Source organism: Sciurus vulgaris (assembly GCF_902686455.1).
Source record: "Sciurus vulgaris genome assembly, chromosome: 6".
Lineage (NCBI taxonomy): Eukaryota > Metazoa > Chordata > Mammalia > Rodentia > Sciuridae > Sciurus > Sciurus vulgaris.
Genome location: NC_136466.1, coordinates 111,314,659 through 111,339,122, shown reverse-complemented (window position 1 = coordinate 111,339,122; position 24,464 = coordinate 111,314,659). Strand labels below are relative to the sequence as shown.

The following is a 24,464-nucleotide window of genomic DNA, read 5'->3' as shown; positions in this document are numbered from 1 at the left end:
TCCAATGCTGGGGTCTAATTTACTTTCTGCATGATTGATTTGATTAAGTTTTAAGAAAATTATGTAATTTGTTATAAAGCCAGGTCTATAAGATCTCAGCAGCAATTTTGAAATCTTGAAAAGTCAAAAGTTTTTCATCAATTTCATTCTGAAACACATTTGATGGTAAAATCTGACCTGAGTTCAGGTGCAGTCTTTCTTTACTGCACTTGGGATGAACACTATCATCTTGCCATGGAAATACTATCATTCTTGATGATGGGTTGCACTACTGTCACTCATATTGTGCACAGTATACAAGCATCATCCAGAGATCTGAAAATTCTCAATTTCCAAACAAATCTTAGAACAACTTCTCAAGATTTTGGCACTCCTCTCCTGCTATAATTTGGAACTGCAATGTCCCCACAAATGCTCATGCATTAGGCAGTGCAGTAATGTTCAGAGGGGAAAAGACTGGATCATGAGAGCTGTGACCTTATCAATGGATTGATTCATTTGCTGGATTAATAACTTGAATGGACTAACAGGTGGTAACTGTAGGTAGGTGGGGTGTGGCTGGAAGAAGTAGGTCGCTGGGAGCATGGTCTTGGGGACTCTATCTTGTCCTTGGCTTTCCTCTCTTTCTTTCCTGGCTTCTATGAGCTGAGCAGTTTTCTTCTGCCATGCCCTTCTGCCATGATGTTTCTGCAATGGAAGTGGCCAACTGTGGACTGAATCCTCTGAAACTCTGAGCCAAAATCAACCTTTCCTCCTTCAAGTTATTTGTGTCAGGTAATTTGGTCACAGCATAACAAACAGCTGTGTAACAAATCTACCAAATATACAATTTTAACACAGCTACCTATCACCTATATGATTCTGCTCTTTAGTACTTTTCTTCTGACATCATTTTTCTTTAAATACAATTATTTGAAAGAAATACCTATCCCTACTATAAACATAAAACTATTCTTCCTTGTCAAAAGTAGAAGGGAATTAACATACTAAAATCAATGAAAACTAAACAATGAGATTAATTTCTAAACACTGTTGCCTATCTAAGCTGGGAGTCTGAAAAGTTCGCTTTTTCTTGGTTACAAGGGAGGTTCTGAAGGATTCAAGAAGTGTTCAGGATGCACACATAGTAAACTGAGATGTTCTCCTTCGGCCAGCAGAAAGGGCAAAGGGAAACAATACCTGCCCCGCTACAGGATTCAATGTCACATAGCCCTAGGGTGTCCTCTCCATGATGGACAGTTCCCAGATGAATTTACCCTATGCTTTGGAAAACTGGCCTAGATGGAATCATCATCCTGTCACTTAGGCAATGCCTCCGGTGCAACAGTGAGTTCTGGTCTTGGGGGAGGAGGGACATTACCGTACAAGAGCACTATACAGCAGTGAAGAGGGAAAAATCTCTATCTTCTCTCTACTTCAGTCACCCATAACCTGCCATGTAGATGTATTTGGGTCACTTGCTGCAACAATTTACAAAATTAGCATAGTTATTAATATATTGAATATCTCTCTGGAGCAACCATCACTTGTACTTGTCAAGGGACACCTGAAGGTCACAGGATCCAGAAGACTAACAGACCAGAAAGAGACACAGGCTAACAGGACCATGGTACCTTAGTAGTCACTGCAACTAATTGGCTTTAAACCAGCAGAATGAGATTGTGAAAAGAAAAGGAGTCTTCAAGAGTACTTTCAAATAAACATCAGTTACATGTATTCAAGGGGCTAATTGTTCTACTATGTTTCAGCCTGAAGAAAATACAACAATGGTTTACCTTAAAAAAAAAAAAAAAAGGTATTTTTCAAGATTTTCAAGAATTATGACTTTATTGCTTCCTTATGTAACTACTTTAGTAGCAAATTAAGCTGAAAATTATTGACCCCACCCTCCAAAATGTCCTTCAGCTCCTTTCTCAATGAACATATAAAAATATTTTGCAATAAGAATACCAGCTGTTGGTCTTAAATGAATGTTGTCATGTAAACAATTATTTTAGCAGAGTTAACTTCATAGTTATGCTGATAGCATTCATTTCTAATATGCAGTGATCCTATATTTCAAAAACAGCATAGAAGTAACTAAAACTCAATTCCCATTCAAGCAACTATAGATGTTAAATTTGCGAAAGGTAGTACATTACAGTAGAGAAGAACATGGGCCTTAAAGCCAGACTGTCTGGACTCAAGAATCCATTCCACCACCTATCAGCTGTGAGACCTTGAACAAGTTACTTGACCTCTCTGTGTCTCCATTTCCTGATGTGTAAAATAAGGACAGTAATATATTTATCCCATGAGGATTAACGAGCTAATACTTCAAGTGATTAGAATAGAATGTGATACAGAGTAAGCACTACGTAAATGCTTGTTATCATACAAGTAAAAGTGGTTGTGCAGTTTTGATTCTTTAAAAACATAATTTCATCCTTGGCTATTACTTTATATCTTTTAAAACAACTCAAGGTAACTGGAATGCACCAAACATTCCGTTTGCTATGCCAAGAGCATTTAAAATGCTGTATCTTTGATTTCAGACCTAACTCATGTTAAGACATTTTGCAAAATCTGCCCTGAATAAGGCAACTGAAAAACATAAACGTGAAGAGAAAAGAAAAGCTTTCACCTGCCAACAGGATTCACCTCCAGCCACTCAAGGTCGGGATCTCATGAAAGGGGAGGGATTATAACTGCTGCACTAAGACAGAAGTCAGACAACCCGAGTCAGCCTCTCCAGAACAATGGGAGGATTTCAGGAGCTACGATGTCCTAACATGACAATGTGGACTGGGCCAGCGTCTCCCTGCAGAGCGCCTGCAGGATAAACAGTGGCTGCCCAGCTGGCGGGGATCCCAGCTCCCCAACTCCCACCGTGGCTTTGTAATGTGATCCTGGGAACTCTACGAGGGTTCACCAGCACTTCCTTGGGGTGCTGGATGCTCTAGTCAGGGGCCACAAGCATCTTGAGCGCTGATTGTGAACAGGCTTCACCCAGAGGAAGAAGGGGAATCGGTGCCAGGCAGGGGGCAGGGAAGGCGGCCACCATGCCTCTCTGACACTTGGGACTACTCCAAAGTGGGCAGGAAACCTTTAACAGCACAGCCCCCGCCCCACCTCTGCAACCTGATGTCTGGTGAAAACCAGGTCTCCCTCCAGAAGCTGAGGGCCTGGTGGCTACAGGAAACTCTGGCCTACTCAGCAGGTTATGTAAGAGCCCCACGCCCAGACATAATCAAACCCTGCATGGGCAGCTTTCCGCAGGCCTGCTGCCAGCCCGGCTTGGCCCACTCTGGGTGCCAAACTCTCACCTGCCAAAGGCAGGTGAACGCCTCTCAACCCACAGATCTCTTAACCCTGGCTGGGCAGATGGGTTTCACTCAGTCACTCACTTGCTCATTCATTCATTATGCTTGTTTTGAACCTAGAACCTTCTGAGTCTGGCAGAAGGACTCCCATTTTGCGACTCGAGTTCATTCCCAGCACTCTACCGAAACCGGGTCCATCTGAGTGCCACCTCTGCCTCCCTTCTTGCTCTCCCTCCTTTCACCTTACTGGCCTTTCTACCACCGGCAGCTCCTCACTTTCTGGATTTGGGCAGGTCAGTTTGGCCTAGAGTCAATTCTCAAACCTCCCCTCTGTCCACTCATTCCCTGGGTCCTCTGACAACAGGGCATCGTGTACCGTCATGCGGTGATGAATCTCTGACCTTCACCTGCAGACCTCTCCTGAGTGACAACTCTCGCTGGGCGTCCCCCCGCCCCCGCCCCTGGTCTCCCAGCAGCCATGCCCAGCACAACTGGTCCAAACCAGGCAGGACTATTCACTTCCCCTGGGGTTTCCAGCCTCCTCCAGGACACAGTGCCTGTGGCTCTCCTTGGACTCACCCTTGGCTCTTCTCTTCCTTGCACAACTAAGAATCAGAATTAACCTTTTCTCATCACCTCCACTGCCACCCTAGGGCAAACCACTACCATCTCCTTCCTAGATCACTGGAGGAGTGTCCCAAATGGTCTCCCTGCTTCTAGTCTATGGTCTTCCCTCCATAGACTTTTCTCCACAACACTGACAAAGCAATCCTTTTACAAAGGAAATTACATTATGTCATTGTTCTTTAATATTCTCCAGGGGCTTCCTATCTTATTCTGAGTAAAAGCCAGACTTTATCAGGACCTACAGTGCCTCACATGATCTTTCCCTCCTCTATCCTAACTCAACCTCCCTGGAGTCCTACCCACTACTCTGCTCCAGCCTCATTGGCCTCTCTGCTGTCCTGTGCCTCAGGTCATTTGCACTTGCTGCTCCCCTCTACCAGCACTGCTTCTTCCCCTGGATATCCAGATACCCTGCTTTCTTAAGGTCCCTGTTCAAACGTTGCCATATCAAAGAAGAATCATGTAGTGACCACTATATATAACATGGTAACCCCCTAAGCCCAGGTTTATTTTCTCTTAGACCACTTACCATCACCTAGAGCATTGCACATGCTTATCACATATTGTCCATTTCCTGGCACCAGAATGGAAGTCCCAACAGAACAGTAGCTTTGAATGCTTTGTACAACTGTATCTCCAGTACCTTAGAGCCATGCCAGACACAGAGTAGATATTCAATAAAATAATTTCTTCTTTAAAAAGAATAGACACTTGTTCCAGGTACAACTAAGAGACATTCTCCACTGCTCTGCAATGTTTTCTCGGATTCTGGAGGTTTCCTTGAGTTTGTCTACTCCAGGACGTGGGGGAGTGGCACTTTCTTATTTCATTCATTTATTCATTCTTCTTTTTTCATATTTACTGACAGTCTACTGATTGCCAGCCTAGGATGCTCAGCCCCCATTAATGACTCTTAGAAACATCCTCAAAGCACATCCCTGTTTATTCCCAGGAGGTTCCAGGAGGTCCCCAGGTAGAGCTTATTCCTCTACACAGCCAGGACACTCTCCTTTTCCTCCAAGCCTTCCTTCTGCTGCCTCTGCATTTTGCCCTCTAACCCACTCTGGTGGTAAGTTTATTTTGCTCCTCCTGGTGGGATAGGTGACTTTCTGGTTGGGTCTGATGCACAAACAGATTGCACAGAACATGTATCCCATGAGCCTCCTGCACCCTGTGGTATCCATTGCCCAAGAATATCACTGTTGAATACCTTTATTTAAAATATCAGATATTTTATAATATTCCTCTTACCCAAGGAATAATATGGCAAATAGATTTGCAAAATAAAGACACTGGGGAAAAGATGGGAAAATGCACATTCAAAGACAGAAAGCATATGGAATACTTTGAGAAGTATTGGAATGAGCTCTTCTTTAAAGGTTTTGTAGAACTCGGCTGAGAACCCATCTGGTCCCGGACTTTTCTTTGTTGGTAGGCTTTTGATGACTTCTTCTATTTCAGTACTTGAAATTGGTCTATTTAAATTGTGTATGTCCTCCTTGTTCAGTTTAGGCAATTCATATGTCTCTAGAAACCTGTTGATGTCCTCGAAATTTTCTATTTTGTTGGAGTATAGATTTTCAAAATAGCTTCTAATTATGTTTTGTATTTCAATCCTGTCTGTTGTGATATTTCCTTGTTCATTCCGAATTTTAGTGATTTGGGTTTTCTCTTGTCTTCTCTTTGTTAGTGTGGCTAAAGGTTTATCAATTTTGTTTATTTTTTCGAAGAACCAACTATTTATTTTGTCAATTTTTTGTATTGTTTCTTTTGTTTCAATTTCATTGATTTCAGCTCTGAGTTTAACTATTTCCTGTCTTCTACTACTTTTGGTGCTGGTCTGTTCTTCTTTTTCTAGGGCTTTGAGCTGTAGTGTTAGGTCGTTTATTTGTTGAGTTTTATTTCTTTTATTAAATGCGCTCTATGAAATAAATTTCCCTCTAAGTACTGCTTTCATAGTGTCCCAGAGATTTTGATATGATGTTTCTTTGTTCTCATTTACCTCTAAGAATTTTTTAATTTCCTTCCTAATATCTTCTGTTATCCATTCATCATATAATAGCACATTGTTTAATCTCCAGATGTTGGAATAGTTTCTGTGTTTTACTCTTTCGTTTATTTCTAACTTCAATCCATTATGATCTGATAGAATACATGAAGAGGAGGGAACCCTCCCAAACTCATTCTATGAAGCCAATATCACACTGATACCTAAACCAGACAGAGACTCATCAAGGAAAGAAAATTTCAGACCAATATCCTTAATGAACATCGACGCAAAAATTCTCAACAAAATTTTAGCAAATCGCATACAAAAACATATTAAAAAGATAGTGCACCATGATCAAGTGGGTTTCATCCCGGGGATGCAAGGTTGGTTCAACATCAGGAAATCAATAAATGTAATTCACCATATCAATAGACTTAAAGTCAAGAATCACATGATTATTTCAATAGATGCAGAAAAAGCATTTGATAAAATACAGCACCCCTTCATGCTCAAAACACTAGAAAAAATAGGGATAGTGGGAACATTCCTTAACATTGTAAAGGCCATTTATGCTAAGCCCATGGCTAATATCATTCTAAATGGTGAAAAACTGAAAGCATTCCCCCTAAAACTGGAACAAGGCAGGGATGCCCTCTTTCACCACTTCTATTCAACATCGTTCTTGAGACTCTAGCCAGAGCAATTAGACAAACCAAAGAAATTAAAGGGATACGAATTGGAAAAGAAGAACTCAAACTATCCCTGTTCGCTGATGACATGATTATATATTTAGAGGAACCTGGAAATTCCACCAGAAAACTCTTAGAACTCATAAGTGAATTTAGTAAAGTAGCAGGTTACAAGATCAATGCTCACAAATCCAATGCATTTTTATACATAAGTGATGAATCTTCAGAAAGAGAAATTAGGAAAACTACCCCATTCACAATAGCCTCGAAAAAAATAAAATACTTGGGAATCAATCTCACAAAAGAGGTGAAAGACCTCTACAATGAGAACTATACAACACTAAAGAAAGAAATTAAAGAACACCTTAGAAGATGGAAAGATCTTCCATGTTCTTGGATAGGAAGAATTAATGTTGTCAAAATGGCCATACTACCTAAAGTGCTATACAAATTCAATGCAATTCCAATTAAAATCCCAATGACGTTGCTTACAGAAATAGAGCAAGCAATTATGAAATTCATCTGGAAGAATAAGAAACCCAGAATAGCTAAAGCAATCCTTAGCAGGAATAGTGAAACAGGGTGTATTGCAATACCAGATCTTCAACTCTACTACAAAGCAATAGTAACAAAAACGGCATGGTATTGGTACCAAAATAGAAAGGTAGATCAATGGTACAGAATAGAGGACACGGACACAAACCCAAATAAATACAATTTTCTCATACTAGACAAAGGCGCCAAAAATATGCAATGGAGAAAAGATAGCCTCTTCAACAAATGGTGCTGAGAGAATTGGAAATCCATATGCAACAGAATGAAACTAAACCCATATCTCTCACCATGCACGAAACTAAACTCAAAATGGATTAAGGACCTCGGAATCAGACCAGAGACCCTGCATCTTATAGAAGAAAAAGTAGGTCCAGATCTTCACCTTGTTGGTCTAGGATCAGACTTCCTTAACAGGACTCCCATAGCACAAGAAATAAAAGCTAGAATCAACCACTGGGATAGATTCAAACTAAAAAGCTTTCTCTCAGCAAAGGAAACTATTAGCAATGCGAAGAAAGTGCCTACAGAGTGGGAGAAAATCTTTGCCAATCATACTTCAGATAGAGCACTAATCTCCAGAATCTATAAAGAACTCAAAAAACTCTACTCCAAGATTTCAAATAATCCAGTTGACAAATGGGCCAAGGAAATGAATAGATACTTCACAGAAGAAGATCTACAAGCAATCAACAAACATATGGAAAAATGTTCAACATCTCTAGTAATAAGAGAAATGCAAATCAAAACCACCCTAAGATTCCATCTCACTCCAATTAGAATGGCGATTATCAAGAATACGAGCAACAACAGGTGTTGGTGAGGATGTGGGGAGAAAGGTACACTCATGCATTGCTGGTGGGGCTGCAAATTAGTGTAGCCACTCTGGAAAGCAGTGTAGAGATTCCTTAGAAAACTTGGAATGGAACCTCCATTTGACCCAGCTATCCCACTCCTTGGACTATACCCGAAGGTCTTAAAATCAGCATACTACAGAGATACAGCCGCATCAATGTTCATAGCTGCTCAATTCACAATAGCCAGACTGTGGAACCAACCTAGATGCCCTTCAATTGATGAGTGGATAAAGAAACTGTGGTATATATATACAATGGAATATTACTCAGCCATAAAGAATGATTAAAATTATGGCATTTGCAGGCAAATGGATGAAATTGGAGAATATCATGCTATGTGAGATAAGCCAATCTCAAAAAGCCAAAGGACGAATGATATCGCTAATAAGTGGATGATGACACATAATGGGGGGGAGGGAAGGGTTAGAGTTAGGGTTAGGGAGGGGGGCAAGTATGGAGGAAGGAAGCACTGTATAGAGGGAAAAGAGGGGTGGGAGGGTTGGGGGGAAGGGAAAAAATAACAGAATGAATCACAACAGTACTCTATGTAAATTTATGATTACACAAATGGTATGCCTTTACGTCATGTACAAACAGAGAAGCAACATGTATCCCATTTGTTTACAATTAAAAAAAAAAACAAAGACAGAAAGCAGGTGCGAGATATGAGATACCACAAGAGTCAGAATCTATTGAACACCTGTCTCATAGGGGACAACTGTGCTGAATGCCACTATTACAGCTAACGGAAATGTGCTTTTCATGAACCAGGCACTTAAAACTTAAATTTATTAACTCATTTGATCCTCAAAACAATTCTTTGAAGCTGTACTATTTACTACTTCATTGCACAGATGAGGAAACGTGGGGCCCTTTAAGTACCTTCCCAAGGTCACATGCAAATATGGCAGCTCTACACAAGCACCCCCCATGGAGGCTCTGTGTACTCTATTTAATAATTGGAATTTCTGTGTATCTATTTCGAAACAAAGAAATTGGAATTCGAGCAATGTCTGGTATTTTCTTATTAAGAAGCTTTGTTAATGTGTTACAGTGCGACTTGTACCTAGGTGTGTCTGCCTACTTCCTGGGTCTGTGGTATTATTCACCCTAGTGACTTGCTGCCAGGATATGACAGCATGAATCCTGCTGAGAAAATATTCACAAAGCAGTAAATGTATAATTTCATTTTGTTTAATGACAAAGTACTGAGGAGAAAAGACTGGAAAGATAAACTAAGAAACCAATTGATCTCATGGCTTTTATGTTCAACTTTTTATGATCTACAATTCCTAGACTTTAAAAATTTTCAGGAAAATCATCTTCCCATCTAAAATAAGACAAATGAAAGCAAGTCATATTTTTAAAACATGCTTTCTGTGTCAAAGAACAACTGCATAATTTCATGCAAAATGGTACATTATTAGTAAGTCAATCAAATAAGAGAACATACATGTACATGTATTAATCAGAAATGTTTTCCCATGAGTACACAGCATTGTTTTGAACCATCTGCCAACTGTACTCTCCATAACTACGTAAGTATTTTCATATTCATTTTGTAGACAAGAAAGTTTAGGCTCAAGGAAAGTGAGTAACCTACCCATGTTATGAAGTGATTGAACCAGGACAGAAAGCCAGTGGTAACAGAGACCAACTCCGTCCTTGGTCACCTGTAGTACACTGTCTCCCAGACTCTCTAACTCAAAGGGACCTTTGCCAAGTTCTGAAATGGACAGAGAGACTCTTCTCCAATGGTCCCAGTGTAATCCAGAAGAAAGAAAACACCCAGCTGCACAATGAAAGTGAACATTTCCAGAAGCAAACTGCAGTTTATCTCCTGGACTATTCCTCCTCTAAGGTTCTCTTGGGATTTTCCTGATATTAGTCTTGGCCTGGAAAAATCTCTTGGCCTCACTCTTCTGAATTGGACCTGAGGTTACAGAGAGTAACTATCCAAATTCCAAAATTATCCTTAGCCCAGGAATTTCCTGTGGGTCACATGTAAGCTGAATTCACCCTGTAGGTTTTAGTTTATCCCAAGAGGTACTTGGGAGAACCTGGGAGCCTTTGTCCACCAAACTAGAGAGTCTCCAACACCCTTCTAAATGCCCAGAACTCCCTCAGAACTGATCTCCTCTTCCTGGGATCCTGTTAAATTGGAAGGAAAAAAAAAAAAAAAAAAAAAAGGCCTGGGAAGAGGTCAGGCCTCTCAGAGCAGTCCTGTTAACAACAGTGATGGCTGATCACAGAAGCCAATGGATTCCAGAGGCAAGAGCGGTTTGTTTCTCCAGCAGAATCAGAACAGATGTTTAAAATCCCCTTCTCAATAACAACTACAACTTCGTCTCTAAAATCAGGTCCAGAAAAAAAAGTCCTATTCTGGTGTTTTCAAAGACCCAGAAGAAGAAAGCAAGACTTTTCCATTACAATACCCAAGACACAGAGAGAAAAGAGGGGTGGGGAAAAAAATCAGAGTCCTCTGGGGTAACAGGATTTCCCCCAAACCTTTCCAAGTCCCCATTCCTAATTATAGTCATACAAAGTAGCCTTTAAGAGTAGCTGTGTTTATGTTTGAGAAAGGACTCTCAGGTGTGTTAATGACCTGTTTCTGCCCTTGCTTCCTCCAAGCAATTGGGAAGATATTGTCATGTGTGGTGTGTGGATTTTGGTGTGATTGTATTTAACCAACAATTCCTTTCCTTCTTGATGCAATTCTCCAAGGCCTAAAGCAAATTAGTCTACACAAAGGAAAAACTCAGCAAATGAAGGGAGGAGAACTAACACATTATACAAATACCAGGATAAAACCAAAGGCCCTCTGATAGGAAGACCATTTCAAGTCCCTCCAAAAATGTAAACAAATTGATGTTGAAGATGCCCCCATATGTCATCATCACAAGGAAATCAGTGAACAATTCAAATCTTGCATAATTTATGGTAAGTTGCTGGTACCTAAAAATGACCGTTCATTTCAAAAGTCATAAGGAGCTTTAATTCTCCAGTGCTCATCTCTGGACATATGTGGCTTTGTTCTCCTAAAGATCCTCAAAAGTTATTAAGTTGTACTCTACACAAAGAACTGCGCTGGTAAAATAAAGAGTTATCCTTGGAAATATAACTTCTTTCACTTTTTTGTGTGTGTCTTTGATAAGAACATTTTGAATGAATGATGAACATCAAGTACTGCCTGGCATTACTCCAAACTGTTCTGGGTTGTTCTGGTTGATAAACTCAGCTGAATTCCTGAATCTTGTTCCATTATCCTGAGAACCTCTGGGGCATCTCTTGGTAACAGACATGAAAGAGAGGGGGATACAGGATTTGTTAGAATTCATAATGAGGGTTTTCCATTGTCATGGATGGTGACAGGGAGCACTATGAGATAGGCTGGGGGTCACTTTGCAAAAGGGTAGGCACTTCCTGTTTCCATCTGGAGCTCTGAAGATCACTTCGTAGGCTGCCCTATTCCATCATGATGACAAACAAACCGTGAACGCTGGGTAGGAGAGCAAGGTCAGGCAGCAAGACCAGGTTACCCTCCCTGGGCTTCTCTCAGTTGCCCAAGTGGTGAAAATGGATTCCCTAAAGTCCCAAAGGCCTTGGGGAGAAGAAAGCAGTGGCTGAGTTGAGCACCCAGGCCCAACATGGGGTCTACCATGGTGCAAAGAAAGAGACTATGTGGTAGATGTTTCTGGAAGAAGCATCAGGGCCAGTGACCATGGGCAGAGATTCCAAAGTTCTGGAGTATAAAAGCCAGGATAGGGCCAAGTCAGAATGTAACCAGAAGGAGAATCACCAGGTCCTGACCAACACCAGTGGGAGGAACCTAACCACAGATCTTGGTCACAAATGCCAAAGCAGCCATCAACAATGCAGTCATGCTTTGGGGAAGAGCCCAGGCCAGTTAGTCCACAGCAGTATCCAGGAACATCCCAAAGACAACAAAACAATCTGCAGATTCAGGGATTGGGGCCCCTCCCACTACTAAGTGCCCTCTACCCTCTCCAAGAAATCACATTAGATACCTGGCAAGGAAGAGGGTGGAGAGAAGAAATCTGAGGTGCTCAATATTTTGCTTAAAGACACTAAATGGTTACCAAAAATGTTCACATTATGCATCAGACCAAGTTTTCTGTGTAAATATAAGTGAATATTCATATAAATATATTTATATAAATATATTAATTAAAACATACTCTTTACCCTTCCCATCCAACTTTCTGCAGGATGGGACTTCATGAAAATAAGACAGATTATTGACAAAATGAAGAATATCTTGGTATAGTGTGGGTCAATATTTCAAGTAAATGTTGAAATATATTTTTAATATTTCCTACCTGCTTTCTGTGATCCAGGCACTGGAGATGTGGAAACAGGTAGGCCAGCCTCCTTTCAAGGAACTCCGTGTCTTAAGGTATACAGTTAAATAATCGTTGTGATACAGGATAAGAAGGACTATCCTAAAAATACACACCAGGAAGAGTGGCACAGAGGGTACAATCTTGACCTCTGAGAGAATTCAGGGAGACCTTCTGGATAAAGGACCCTCAAACTGCATCTTAAAGGACAATTTGAGGATTTCTAGTTGGAAGTGGGAGAGACGTTTACCTAAATTTGCTAAAACAAAAATAAAAGGAGGAAGGAAGAAATTTCATAAAGGCTTATAAGGGAAACTTATGGAACTAAAAGAATTTGACATCCAAGGCTTTAGAATTGGAAGCTGGGTAGCCACTTGGACCTCGGAAACTAGATCAGGAGCCTGGAACACACCCATTTGCTTCTCTTTACCCATTCATAGAATTTCTTCCTACACAGTCTATTTTCTTCTAGTTAATGGCTTCCATTCCAATCCTTCCAGCATTGCCATCCAAGAAGAAAGGTATATGCCTCCAAACTTCAATTGGAAAAATCCCAAGGAAGGATTCTGATTGGCTATTTTGGTCATGTGTGCCTCCTGGGCCAATCACTAAGGCCAGGTAGGAAGAGTGCTACAATCGATCCATTCTGTATGGCATGTCCATTCCACTGTACTCAGGAAGGCAAGGCCACGTGGATAGCATCATTTGGACCTGTGACCAGAGCAATGGAAGAGATATCCCATAAAGAATGTGCACGTTGTTAAACCAGGGGAAGGATGCTAAGCAGACCAAACTAACTGTCCAGGCCCAGGCACTGTGAAACTGTGCCCACCAGTTCACCACAGGCTAGTAAACTGACACCCCTTTCATGATGCCTTCCATCTTGAACTGGTCTCTCCACCTTGAAATTCAATAGGAATTTTTCCGAATCTCTCCTCTGGAACTTAGTCATTAACCTTATGTAATTAACATTTCTGAATAGGAAACTTTGTCCTTCCCCAAAACAAGGAGTGAGGGAGAGAAGTCCCCTGAACATGAGGATAATACTCTCTCCTTTACCCCTAAAGGGATTAATGGAGAAGATACCTTGCCCAAGAATTTGAGCAAGCCAGAAACAAAGGCACAGGGTTGTGGGGAGAAAATCACTTTAAAAATTTTTGGCAAAGTATTTGTTTTAACTAATGGGAACCTTGAGTGATATGTGGCCGTGTTTTCTGGCAAAGGGCTTGCAATGGGTCTCTTCTCCTCTACTGAATTGGGGCCCGTAGGCAGAGTCTAGAACTGAAACAGCTTTGTATGAGGTTAAACTTTATCTTCATTGAGAGCCAAAGAAATCTTAGCAGGTTATGTCACCTTTATGAAATTTTTTCTCTTCCTTAATAAAGTTTTCTATAATGACTCATTCCTCCCATGGCATTCAAGTGTCCTCTGGGGAATTTCTAGACCAAACACACACACATACACACGGTTACACACCTGTGTGCATGTGTGTAGTCAATGAAACTTCATGAAAAGGGAGGGAGGAAAAGAGGAAAAGAACAAGAAAGCCCATGAGATTAAAAATAACTCACCTTTAAAAATGATCATTAAAATTCTTGAAACATCATCAGACCTCTAAACATTTACTATGTAAGGGTTATTTTTCAGAATAGGTGCCTGCCTGCCAAACACTAAATGAGCCAAAAATAAAATAAAAAGCCAAAACAAGCCAGGTGTTACAGCACATGCCCAGCACTGGGGAGTCTGAGACAGGAGGATCACTTGAGCACAGGAGTTCAAGATCAGCCTGGGTAACACAGAAAAGAGAAGGAGGAAGAGGAGGAGGGGGAGGGGGAGAGGGAGGGGGAGGAAGACCAGGGGGAGGAGAAAAGCCGCAACAGTGGCCTCAGGATTCTCACCTCCATTCCCAGTACATTCAACCTAAGTTCATTCTTTGCTGCCTGGGACAAACCTGGGGACTTCCAGGGTCTGGAAAGTACTCTCACCTGCTCCTTTCCTCAATGCATCTTGCCTCCAGGCCTAGTCCATCAGTGATGTGGTAAGTAGCACATCTGTGTGCAGGGGGAGGTCTCCAGGCCTATAAACAGTCCTTGCATCTTGCTCCCCTGGAGTTTCCTCTGCCACCTCTCTTCCTACTAAAAACTTCACAAAGAAGAAGGAGATGCTATGACAGTAAGACACAATGACACTTTTGGACCCCAAGGCAGCAGCTCATTGAGTTTCTCCAACCCTTATCTCTATGAAGTGATGGCAAAACATACTGGGATGAACAAAACCTCTCAAGTCCAGTGTCCTGGTTCTAGGTCTGGTTCTGCTACCTATGGGCTCTAATATGGAGCAACTCATTCCTCCTTTCTGAGCCTCAGAGACCAAACTAATAAATGAAAGTCACAGTTACATCTAATGTGCAGGTCTTTACATGATAACACATATGGAAAACACTTGATTCATATGTCATTCTTTCATTTGTTCTCCTTCCTTATTCTGCTGTTCCTGGATCTCTGCATTTCCTGGTATGGCCTTGGGAATAACTTAAAAATTCTCAGTATTAGTCCATTTTCTGTTGCTATAGCAAAATATCTGAGGTTAGATAATTTATACAGAACAAGAGGTTTAAGATCCAAAGAGCATAGCACCAGCTCTGTGAGTGCCTCCCCTGACTTTGTCACATCATGGCAATGGGTGTCATGGCAGAAATGTGTGGAAGAAGGAGAAATCCTCAGAAGACAAGAAGTCTGGGAGAAGGAAGGAGCCAGTCTTGCTCTTTTATAATAACCTTCTCTTGAGAACTAACTAGGTTTCCACAGGAACTACCTCAATCCCTTCCAAGGGCAGTGTCTCCAATGACCTAATGACTTGCCATCAGGCCCAACTCTTAGTAGCATCACACTGGGGACCAAACTTCCAACATATGAACCTTTGAGGGGCACACACCATATCCAAATTATGGTACTCTCTAAGCCTCAGTTTCTTCATCTATAAAACAGATACTATCTGTATTGCAGAGTTATTTTCAGAACCAGGAATCATTAAGTATCAAACACCTGTTATAGCTTAGTATAAAGTAGTTATTGTGATTAATAAAGTATCACACGATAGTAATTAATTTGGCAATGACTACAGAAAATTTAGTATTATCTAAGCTTCCCAAGGTGTTCACGATGTCTTATATGCATGGCCTCTTTTGGCAGCTGTGGACTGGTTTGAAGCCTGCAAAAGGAAAAAAGGGAGGAAAGCCCTTCTTCACAAGGTACATCATTCAAGAGGCATATGAGCTGGAGCAGCAGAGAATGGGAGAAGCTGCATAAGTGAACAGAAGACACCAAGAGAAGAACATTTCAACAGTTCCTAGGGCCTGACGACTTAGGCTAAAGTATGCGTTTTAAAGACTGAACAATCATTATGGGAGCCTTCAATGAGGTCCAATCCCTATATTTTTACTTCTTTGATTAATAAACATTAAATTTTGGGGTTGAATCTCCTACTAAAACTGAGAAAACAAAAATCCAGGCATTCCTGTAGCCCTTGAAGCAGAACGGTTGTGGATTCTGGCTCATTCCAATCATTAACCACTGAGCCCCCAGAACAGCTTGTCCTGGGGCTGCCCACAAAATGACCCAGGGCACCTCCTGAGAACTCCAGGAGGACTTCTGGCCAGCTCAGCTTTAACAGCTTTCATCACCAGCCCTCAAGATGCCAGGCACTTCCAGAGGACCTGCTTCCAAGTAACATCCTTTTCTCTTTCCCCTGAAGGCATGAAGATGAGAAAGTACTAGCTACACAGTTGAAATATGGTGTGTTGGGTTTTCCTTTTATTACCAAACCCTCTCTGCAAATTTTCACATCACTCTCAATCCAAGCCAGAAATGTGGATATTTATGTGTATCTGTCAAAAAATGTGAAAACAAGGACAGGAGGGGGTGTCAGAAGAAAAGGAACTCTGAGAAGGAGAGCCAGGACAGGGTACAAATAGAGAAAAAAAAAAAAGAGCATATTTCTGACTGACTACGAGAAGGCTTGTTAATGGGCCAGAAATTCCAAGACTTCAAATCCTCCTTCATGATTTCTCAGGTGACCAGTGCCTTTTTCTAAGAGTGATGTTGGTACTTGTTAGAAAGGAAGGAGAAAATGAGGAAGAAGTTCAGATCACTCTACTTTTGAAGACTGACAGAAATATTTGCATCAGTCTCTAAGAGTCAAGAGAGCACAGTTCTTCATAAACTGGTCATCGAACTGAAATAACAGATTTTGGGGGTGTTTCAGCTTGGGTCCTGGGAAATGTGGGATCCAGTCCCAATGCAAAGACCCCCATAAGCAGGGACAACATCTACCAGAGTCACTACTGCGCCCCACCCTCTAGGACAGGCCTGGCACTCTGGAAGTGCTTGTTGAACAAATGGATAATTCCATCCATTCACCTCTTTGAGCCCTGTCGTCCTCATGTGGAAAATGAAGTGGTTGAGACAGGTTGTCTCTATGGCCCTTTTGGCTCTAAGAGTTTATGGTTCTGGGAATTCATCCAGCTGACGTAAAAGACGCCAATCCTTCTCTTCACAACTAGGCTGCCATCATTTAATGAAGACAGGAAGTGTGATACACCACCTAACAATTCCCAACTCTCAGCTACCAACCTACCTTATTTTCACTTGTCTTTTTACTAGTGGCAAAGAGTTAATAATTTTCGGATTCGAGATACCTGCTTTCACTTGAATCAGAATTAATTTATACATAGCTATGCTATGACTTTCTGTTATAGCTCAAACTGGCTGTGCTCCAAGTTTGGATTTAAAGCAAGACTGTGATTAATACATTTTCTAGGCTTTCCCTGGTCCATCCCTCTAGGTTATTTGGCTGCCCAGACCCCCAACAACATGGGCATCCAAAAGCCAGGTGGACAACCTAAATAGAAAAATAAATAAAGCATATCAACCACACAACCAGGTGAGACTTAGCACAGGAGATGTAGCAGTCTCACACGCGGTTCCTGTCCTCAAAAAGCTTTCAATGCATCACAACTCACAACATTCTCCTTGAAATATTAGGGCCTTAGTGTATCTCCCCTCTTGAAAATAAGTTACAATCTTAAAAAGACTATTTGGAACCAATAAAAAGTGAAAAAAATTTTACTATTTGGAAATAATTTCAAATTTACAGAAAAGAAAAGCTAAAAAAAAAAAAAAAAAAAAAAAAAAGGAGAACAGCACAAAGAACACCATAAATTCTCTACTCAGATTTGTCCCTTGTTAACATTTTACTTCATCTTCTATTTGTATACAAGCTTGCTTTTTACAAGCATAGGACAGCTTTCTTGTGGGTTTATTTCTCCCAAAATCATTTGTGGTAACTTGCATGCATCATGGCCCTTTGATATGATCATATCCCCTAAAAAGATTTATAGGCTTTCATGTTGAATTTTTTTAAAATCCTTTTCTTATGATATCTATAAAATCAATACAATAACATAAAATAGAAAAAACTCTTTTCTAAGGTACAAAATAAGTTAACTTTTAAAATAGGATAACAAGAAAATAAAGAGTATGTTGAATACAAACTATTAAGGTCTCCAATGATAGCATTTCAAGGACAGCAGCAAGACAACATGGGAATCTCCAAACACCTATTGCTCCTGGACAGTCAGTCAACTCATCTCGTTCCTTGGCTTTCATCCCAGCAAAAGAGCAAATGAGAATGCAAACACCTCTATTTTATTTTAGAAAGGAGGAAGAAGATTCTCGAAGCTAACTAGTATACTGATGACTACATGAGTCCATCCTCCTCTGGGAATAGCATGGGACAATCTGTCCCTACATAATAGAATCCAGAACAGGTTAGTTCTCAAGGGCCAGCACTCCTGGGCCAACCTGCTTTCAAGACACATCATCTCTGCTGCTCACAAGTTCATGAAAATGTTGCTTTTCTCCTTGAGTTAAAACATAACCACACAATTTCCTGCACAGGACAAAAGATAGGAAGGGTTACTCACTACTTTTTTTTTTTTTTTTTTTTTAACCTCAGAAGGCAAAAATTGCCCCCTATGATACTCAGTCAAGGATGATGGAGCAGTTACTCAGGGCACCTCCACTGTGGACAGATACCAACCTGCCCCTTGGTTTCCAAGGTCCATGCTACTCAACAGCAGCAAGTAAAAAGGGAATAAATCAGGTAAGCCCATTCCATTATTCATCATCCTGCTGAAAACTCACTCTTCTTTCTTGGGTAGTAAATGATTTTGCTTATTTGGCACTTTTTTAAATAAACCTTTTAGCATATGACTATATTCCCTGGAGATAAACAGACTTTCTTATTGAAATTATTTTTGCCAAATCCCTTCCTTATAACATCTACAAAATCAATAAATTAGTATTTTTAGGTACAAATTATTTTTTAAATGAACACATACTTAAAAACTGAAATAAGTAAGTAAAAGCAGAAAAAAGGTATGAAGCCCATATACAGTTCTTTTCAAATCTCACCAAAGCTAAACATGCTTAAATCAACATGACTTTATTGTCAAGGTAACTCCAAGGTAACTCTGATTAAATGAATCCAAAACATTTACCTTTCACTAATCTCCCTTTTTTTTAAAGAGAGAGAGAGAGAATTATACATGGATAATAATACAAAGGTAGTTTTAAAGTGAAAGGAAGATAAGGGGAAAGAGTAGGTTTACCTCCGAAGTCTACATGTAAGAGCTATAGAAAGACGTGTATAAACATGAACTTCATCCGAAAACAAGCTGGCAAAGAAATGAAGAAAAGAAAGGTAAGAATATGAAGATGCCCAGCTTGACTGGGGGGAAACAAAAGATCCTGGGATCTACCTTGTTTGGATGCCCTTCGCCGAATCTTCATTTTGGGGAAGGAAGGCCAGGAGTAGTTAAAAGGTGAGTCCGAGTCAGAATCCATGTTTTTGTTTTGGTGAAATGAACAGACTCAGGAAGAGCTCGTGCCAGCCAGGAGGCAAGCCTCCCCAGTGATGTCAAAGGAAGGAATGAGGCTGGATGAAACAGCTCCCGAACGCGGGGAGGGAGAGGCAATAAATGTTTTGCTTCCTTCAGGCGTTCAGGCATGTAGACCAACAAGGAGGCTGTAAATATTAAAGCCAAACTAGGAAAGTGAAAGGGGGAGAGAGGGGGCCCAAGAGTCTGGCTGATACTTCACAGTCCAGTTATTCAAAAGGTCACGGGGAGCAAATGAATCATTAACTCCCCTCTTCTTGTTGCTGGAAATGGAAATGCAGAAGGAAGGTAAGCAGGGGTTGAAAGAGCCGCCTGTGATTCAAGAAAAGCCTCCAACACGGCTGCATGTTTTGCTCGGGAACTAGAGTATCATTTCTCGGAAAAGCCACCCTGTGTGGTGTGAGATAAAGGTTGAGGTTTATGAGTGTGGACAGCCAGAAAGCCTGATCCACAGACAAATGAAGGCCATCCGACCAGGAGGCTCCCTCCAGAGCAGTCTATTCATTCACACCCTCAGCAGCTTGGGCAGCAGCTTTGGGATCTGAAAGCCAAACAGCTCTGTTAATTCACTTAACAGTCCCTTCTCCCTGTCCTTGTGATCCTAACGTGATCTGAAGGTGTTAACTTTCATGTAGAACTGTAACTCATTTCATTAGATTTGTGCAAAGTTATCTACTATTGTTTAGCACAAATGGGGTATTTTCCTAAATTCTCACCAAGTTTGGCTGTCCATCATAAGGATTTGGACATCTTGATAGTTCCCATCTAAACTTTCAGTCCATCTCAATAGAGCTAGTCGACAATTTGCTGCAACCCAGCAGCTCTTACACAGTCTCCCTGAACACCCTGCAGTGATTAGCATTCGGTAGAAGCCCATTACTGCCTTCCCATAAATCATGGCATGGCTCAAACTTATTTCCCTACTCCCACAGGCACATGATACACGTGAGCTGAATAAGACCAAGCAGAGTGGCCAAGATCCACAGAGCCACAAAAGGAGTCTCTTTTGAGGCTTTCTTTCAGTAAGAGTAACAGCAAGAAGTATTTTGTTTTGCTGTGTTTAATGAGGCTGTGCGATGCCCAAATACACTAAAGGATGTTGGCAACAATATGAGGACCCATTTAGCTCTGGCAACTGGGAACACAATAGTATGTGTCTTAGGTAACATTCAACTCTTCACTTTAATTATTTCCCAAATTGTTGGCACTGTCATGCCATGCTGCAAGGCCTACTCTGTGATAGCTAATTCTGACCCATGGGGTTGGGGAGAGTGAATTCAGACAGAGGAGAAAGGGTAGAGAACACTTAAGTTCAATTTCAAATAAAAAATCAGAATTACGTAAATCACTACTGCAATTTTATATGGCTTGCTACATAATCATATATCTAGAACAAAGTAAAACTGGAATATTGTTACAAGCATTGCAACTAAATAAAAATATGAATATATTTTCTACTATGTGGTCTTCCACTTGAGGAATAATTATATATTTTTTTCTTAATCAGCTGGACACAATTATAAATTACTCTCAACGCTTATGTCCAGTAAGAGTTTTAATTCACATGGACCTTCAATAAGAAGATACACAGAATTGTACAAGCTTTTACATTGGGTCTATTTCAGAGCCTAATATAGTTGCTGAGACATTGCAGGCATTTGTTAAATGAATGAGGGACTTATACTAATGGGTTACCTGTGGGTGAAAAACCTTAACATGATAGCTAAAGTATTTATAGTGTCTGCTGATTACAAACATATACCTTGACAAAAAGCCACAATAACTCTGGCAGAATGTTTAAAATAGATTTGTTCTGGTTATTACAGAACATAATATATCTACATATGTAAAAAGAATAATAGCTACAAGTAGAGAAAACACATTGTTCTCTGATAATCCAGACCATACTTGGGGCGTGCACAGTTCCACAGATGTCTGCAGACCAAAGAAAGGGGACCTCCATTAGTACAATCACCAAACTAAAATAATAGTGTTGGATCAGAATATCTTTTTCTTCAGCTCTACTAAGATGCAGACTTTGTGAGGAGGTTAGAAATACTCACGCCATCATCCTGAATCAGTGGTGGTTGTTTTGCAGCCTTGCTTCACTAAAGGGACAGGAGTGATAAACTTCTTATACTTTCCTGGTGCTATGGGAAAGGAGATAGGTTTTTGATTAAATTGCAGACAGAACAAGGTAATGCAGGGTTCCTATCTTGTTTTAGTAAGTTGGTAGAAAAGTGACAAAGTGGTCAGGAGACTCCAACAGTAGAGAGAGCAGAGTCTGGGGGCAGAACTACTCAGATGACATCAGCATGGGAGGGAGTGTTCATAAAATGCAGAACTGTTGAATCAAGATCTCTGAGCATGGTCCAGGATCTGCACTTACTGTCCCTATCCCAGGCAGATTCACATGCCTGGTGAAGTTTCAGAGTCACTAAACTAGGAGATGATAAACCCAGGTCAACAAGTGCCCAAAGAAGTCTACTCCTCCCTTGACCATCACTGATCAATTAGAAGAAACTTAGGACAATGCAGACAGAAAGAGATGAAAGAACTTGGTAGAAGGCATTTCTATTAGTTGAGATACCATGTGGATTAATCTTATCTAATTTCTCCAAAACACAGTCCATGTTGACCAATTACAATTATATCAATTGATTACTGACACAGAAATCATTCCGACAATAAAACTATCACAACTATCCAACCAATGCCTGTGAAAAATACCTCTGGTATCAAGAGACTTCACAATATCCTCATTTGCTTTGCAATATAGTCATATTTTTTTAAGGAATGAATTGATTTGCACTTACCAGCCATGCATAGTTAACACGTAAAGCGAAGTCAAAAATATTTTTTGCACAGCCTTTTATTTTTAAGCCAGATCATTTTCTCGCTTGCCAAAGACTTTCCCCTGAATGTGGGTCATTTATCCTCGTTGTTTTCTATAGTAATTGAGGTGGGTTTTTTCCACCCCATTTTATTAATATAATTGCATTTAAGTGACTTCAAAATGTTATTTACATCTCATTCATATTCAATAGATAAATTGCTTTGTCTGGCTGATTGCAGTTGCAGTTGGCAGAATTCAGTGATATATCCCCCAGCCCACCTCATCACCAGATATCATACAGCCAGTTCAGTGTAAGCATGCAAATGACTTCATGGGAGATGCCTTCATCTTGCCATGCCACCTTTAATTAGAAGTCCTTTACTTAGAAAATCACCTCCATGAGGTTAAAATCATCCAGGGCAAATGCCATGGACTTGATGTTTCAGCCTTCTGGAAAACCCACATAGAAAATTTCCTACATCCTCTTCAGATGGAGGAAGTGTCACCTGCCTTTCAACCTGGATAAAATGAAGTCTCTTCAAAGCAATATTTACATTTAGTATTTGGGAAATCTTCTTATCCTCCAATGGGTCCCCAAATTCCTTAAGGGCAAGAACTATTGTCTTACTGGTGTTTTCAAAGAGCCACACACTAAAAAGGAAAATCATGGGTTTTGGAGACATCTATAAAGCAGATCTCACACTTGTTTACTTAATAGCCCTAACCAAGTCACTCATACTGTCTGAGTCTCAGTTGTCACATTTAAAATGAAATCATAATGTCTGTACTTCAGAGGGTTATTGTGAGGATCAAAGATTACAACAGTAAAAAACTTAAAGAATTTTCAATAAGCTTTAAATATTAAGTATAAAGTTTCCTTTCATTATAATTCATTCTACATTAAAGACAAAATAGTCATAACTTGACCTCGGCAATAATAGCTGGATTTTCAAAATTGCAACATGCCAGTGTGCCAGGAAGTTCCAAGAAGATCATACCATGAAAAAATAATTAAATAAAAGAAAGGAGGACAGAAGGAGGAGGACAAGGAAGAGAAGGAGCCCCTGTCCTGGAGGTATGCTATGGACACGTGGATATGTCACCTGGAGGAATGGATGGTGGAAGTAAGGAGCCCTGGGGGTAAGAGAAGCGGAGATCTGAGCCATGAGTCTGGTCAGAGAAAAGGTGGAAGGATAGGGAGGTATCTTGCTGTAGCCTAAGGAGAAAGAAATTCCTCACAGTAGGAAGAATGCAGGAGCTTAGAGAGAGCAACGTCTAAAATTACATTTTAAGTTTTTCCTGATCATGTTCCAATTCCAATTTCCCCAAACCTTCAACCAAAGTGTCTTACATCCCATAGACTTTTTCACAGACAGCAACACTTTCAAAATTCAAAATTCATGCTGTACGACTTTTATATGGTTATTCACAATGTAAATTTGTCAAATGTGAGCTATCAAATGAGCAAAGAATTTAAGTAATTAATTTTAACATCATCTCTCGTAGATGGGATAGGCAGGCAGTCCTGGTTTTTAAACAGGCCCATCTTGCATATGCTACTGGGATGTCTCAACTGATAGCAAGAAGATATATGTGTGCATCCTCACCTGTATGGATTCACACATCCACAAAGATTTCTATATACAGCCATTCATGTCTGTATTAACCAAACAGGAGTGCATGCTAATAATGTGCACAACTCTAACCTGTTACTAAAACTAGAGGGAAACCTGAATAAACCCTCTAGCTTCCCTTGCTTTTAGTTACTTGCTCTCATCAACAATTTTAGAAGTCCCACAGCTAAGCAGTATGCTCCCGTTAGCTTTGCCAGGTATAGCACCTCTGAGGTATTGGTCACAGTGGTAATGGTGGCCTAAGTTGTTTTCTAGGAACTTGGACGTATCTCCACTTGGGCCTGCACCAGTGTCTGATGGGTGACCACTGGACATGAAAGGGCGGAAAACTCCACGCTGAGCGTGCTAATGCTGCCAGTTTCTAAACATGCATCCTATGAAGAGCCGTGATGTGGGATGACACCCGTGTAGACCACTGATTACTTCACTTTACTTCCAGTCACTTTTTCCCATGTCTCAGACCCACTATTTCTTCAACCTCTAAAGAAACCCTATTCTACCCACAGGAAGGCAGATTTGAGTCTTGGGGCTCCCATCTCTTCTTGTTTGGTCGTCTTATGAATAAACTCTTTTGCAAAACTCAGTGTTTGGTGTCCTGCACAGTGAGCACAACAGGCCTCTTGTGGTAACATGACCACATGGATCATTCTATCCTCCT

The 24,464-nt window shown here is 40.6% G+C and overlaps 1 protein-coding gene across 7 annotated transcripts in view; it reads right to left on the bottom strand.

Annotated features, from left to right (window-relative positions):
- ARHGEF28 (Rho guanine nucleotide exchange factor 28) overlaps positions 1-24,464 on the bottom strand; it is a 324,160-nt gene that overhangs the window by 121,336 nt on the left and 178,360 nt on the right. The window contains exon 1 of one of the 7 annotated variants that reach the window (XM_079145903.1): positions 19,199-21,362. The exons of the other annotated variants lie outside the window; for them this stretch is intronic. Within the exon in view, the coding sequence (XP_079002029.1) occupies positions 19,199-19,283 (85 nt within the window). The 5' untranslated portion in view covers positions 19,284-21,362. Of the gene's footprint in view, positions 1-19,198; positions 21,363-24,464 lie in introns of those variants that run through there. 7 annotated transcript variants of the gene reach the window in all.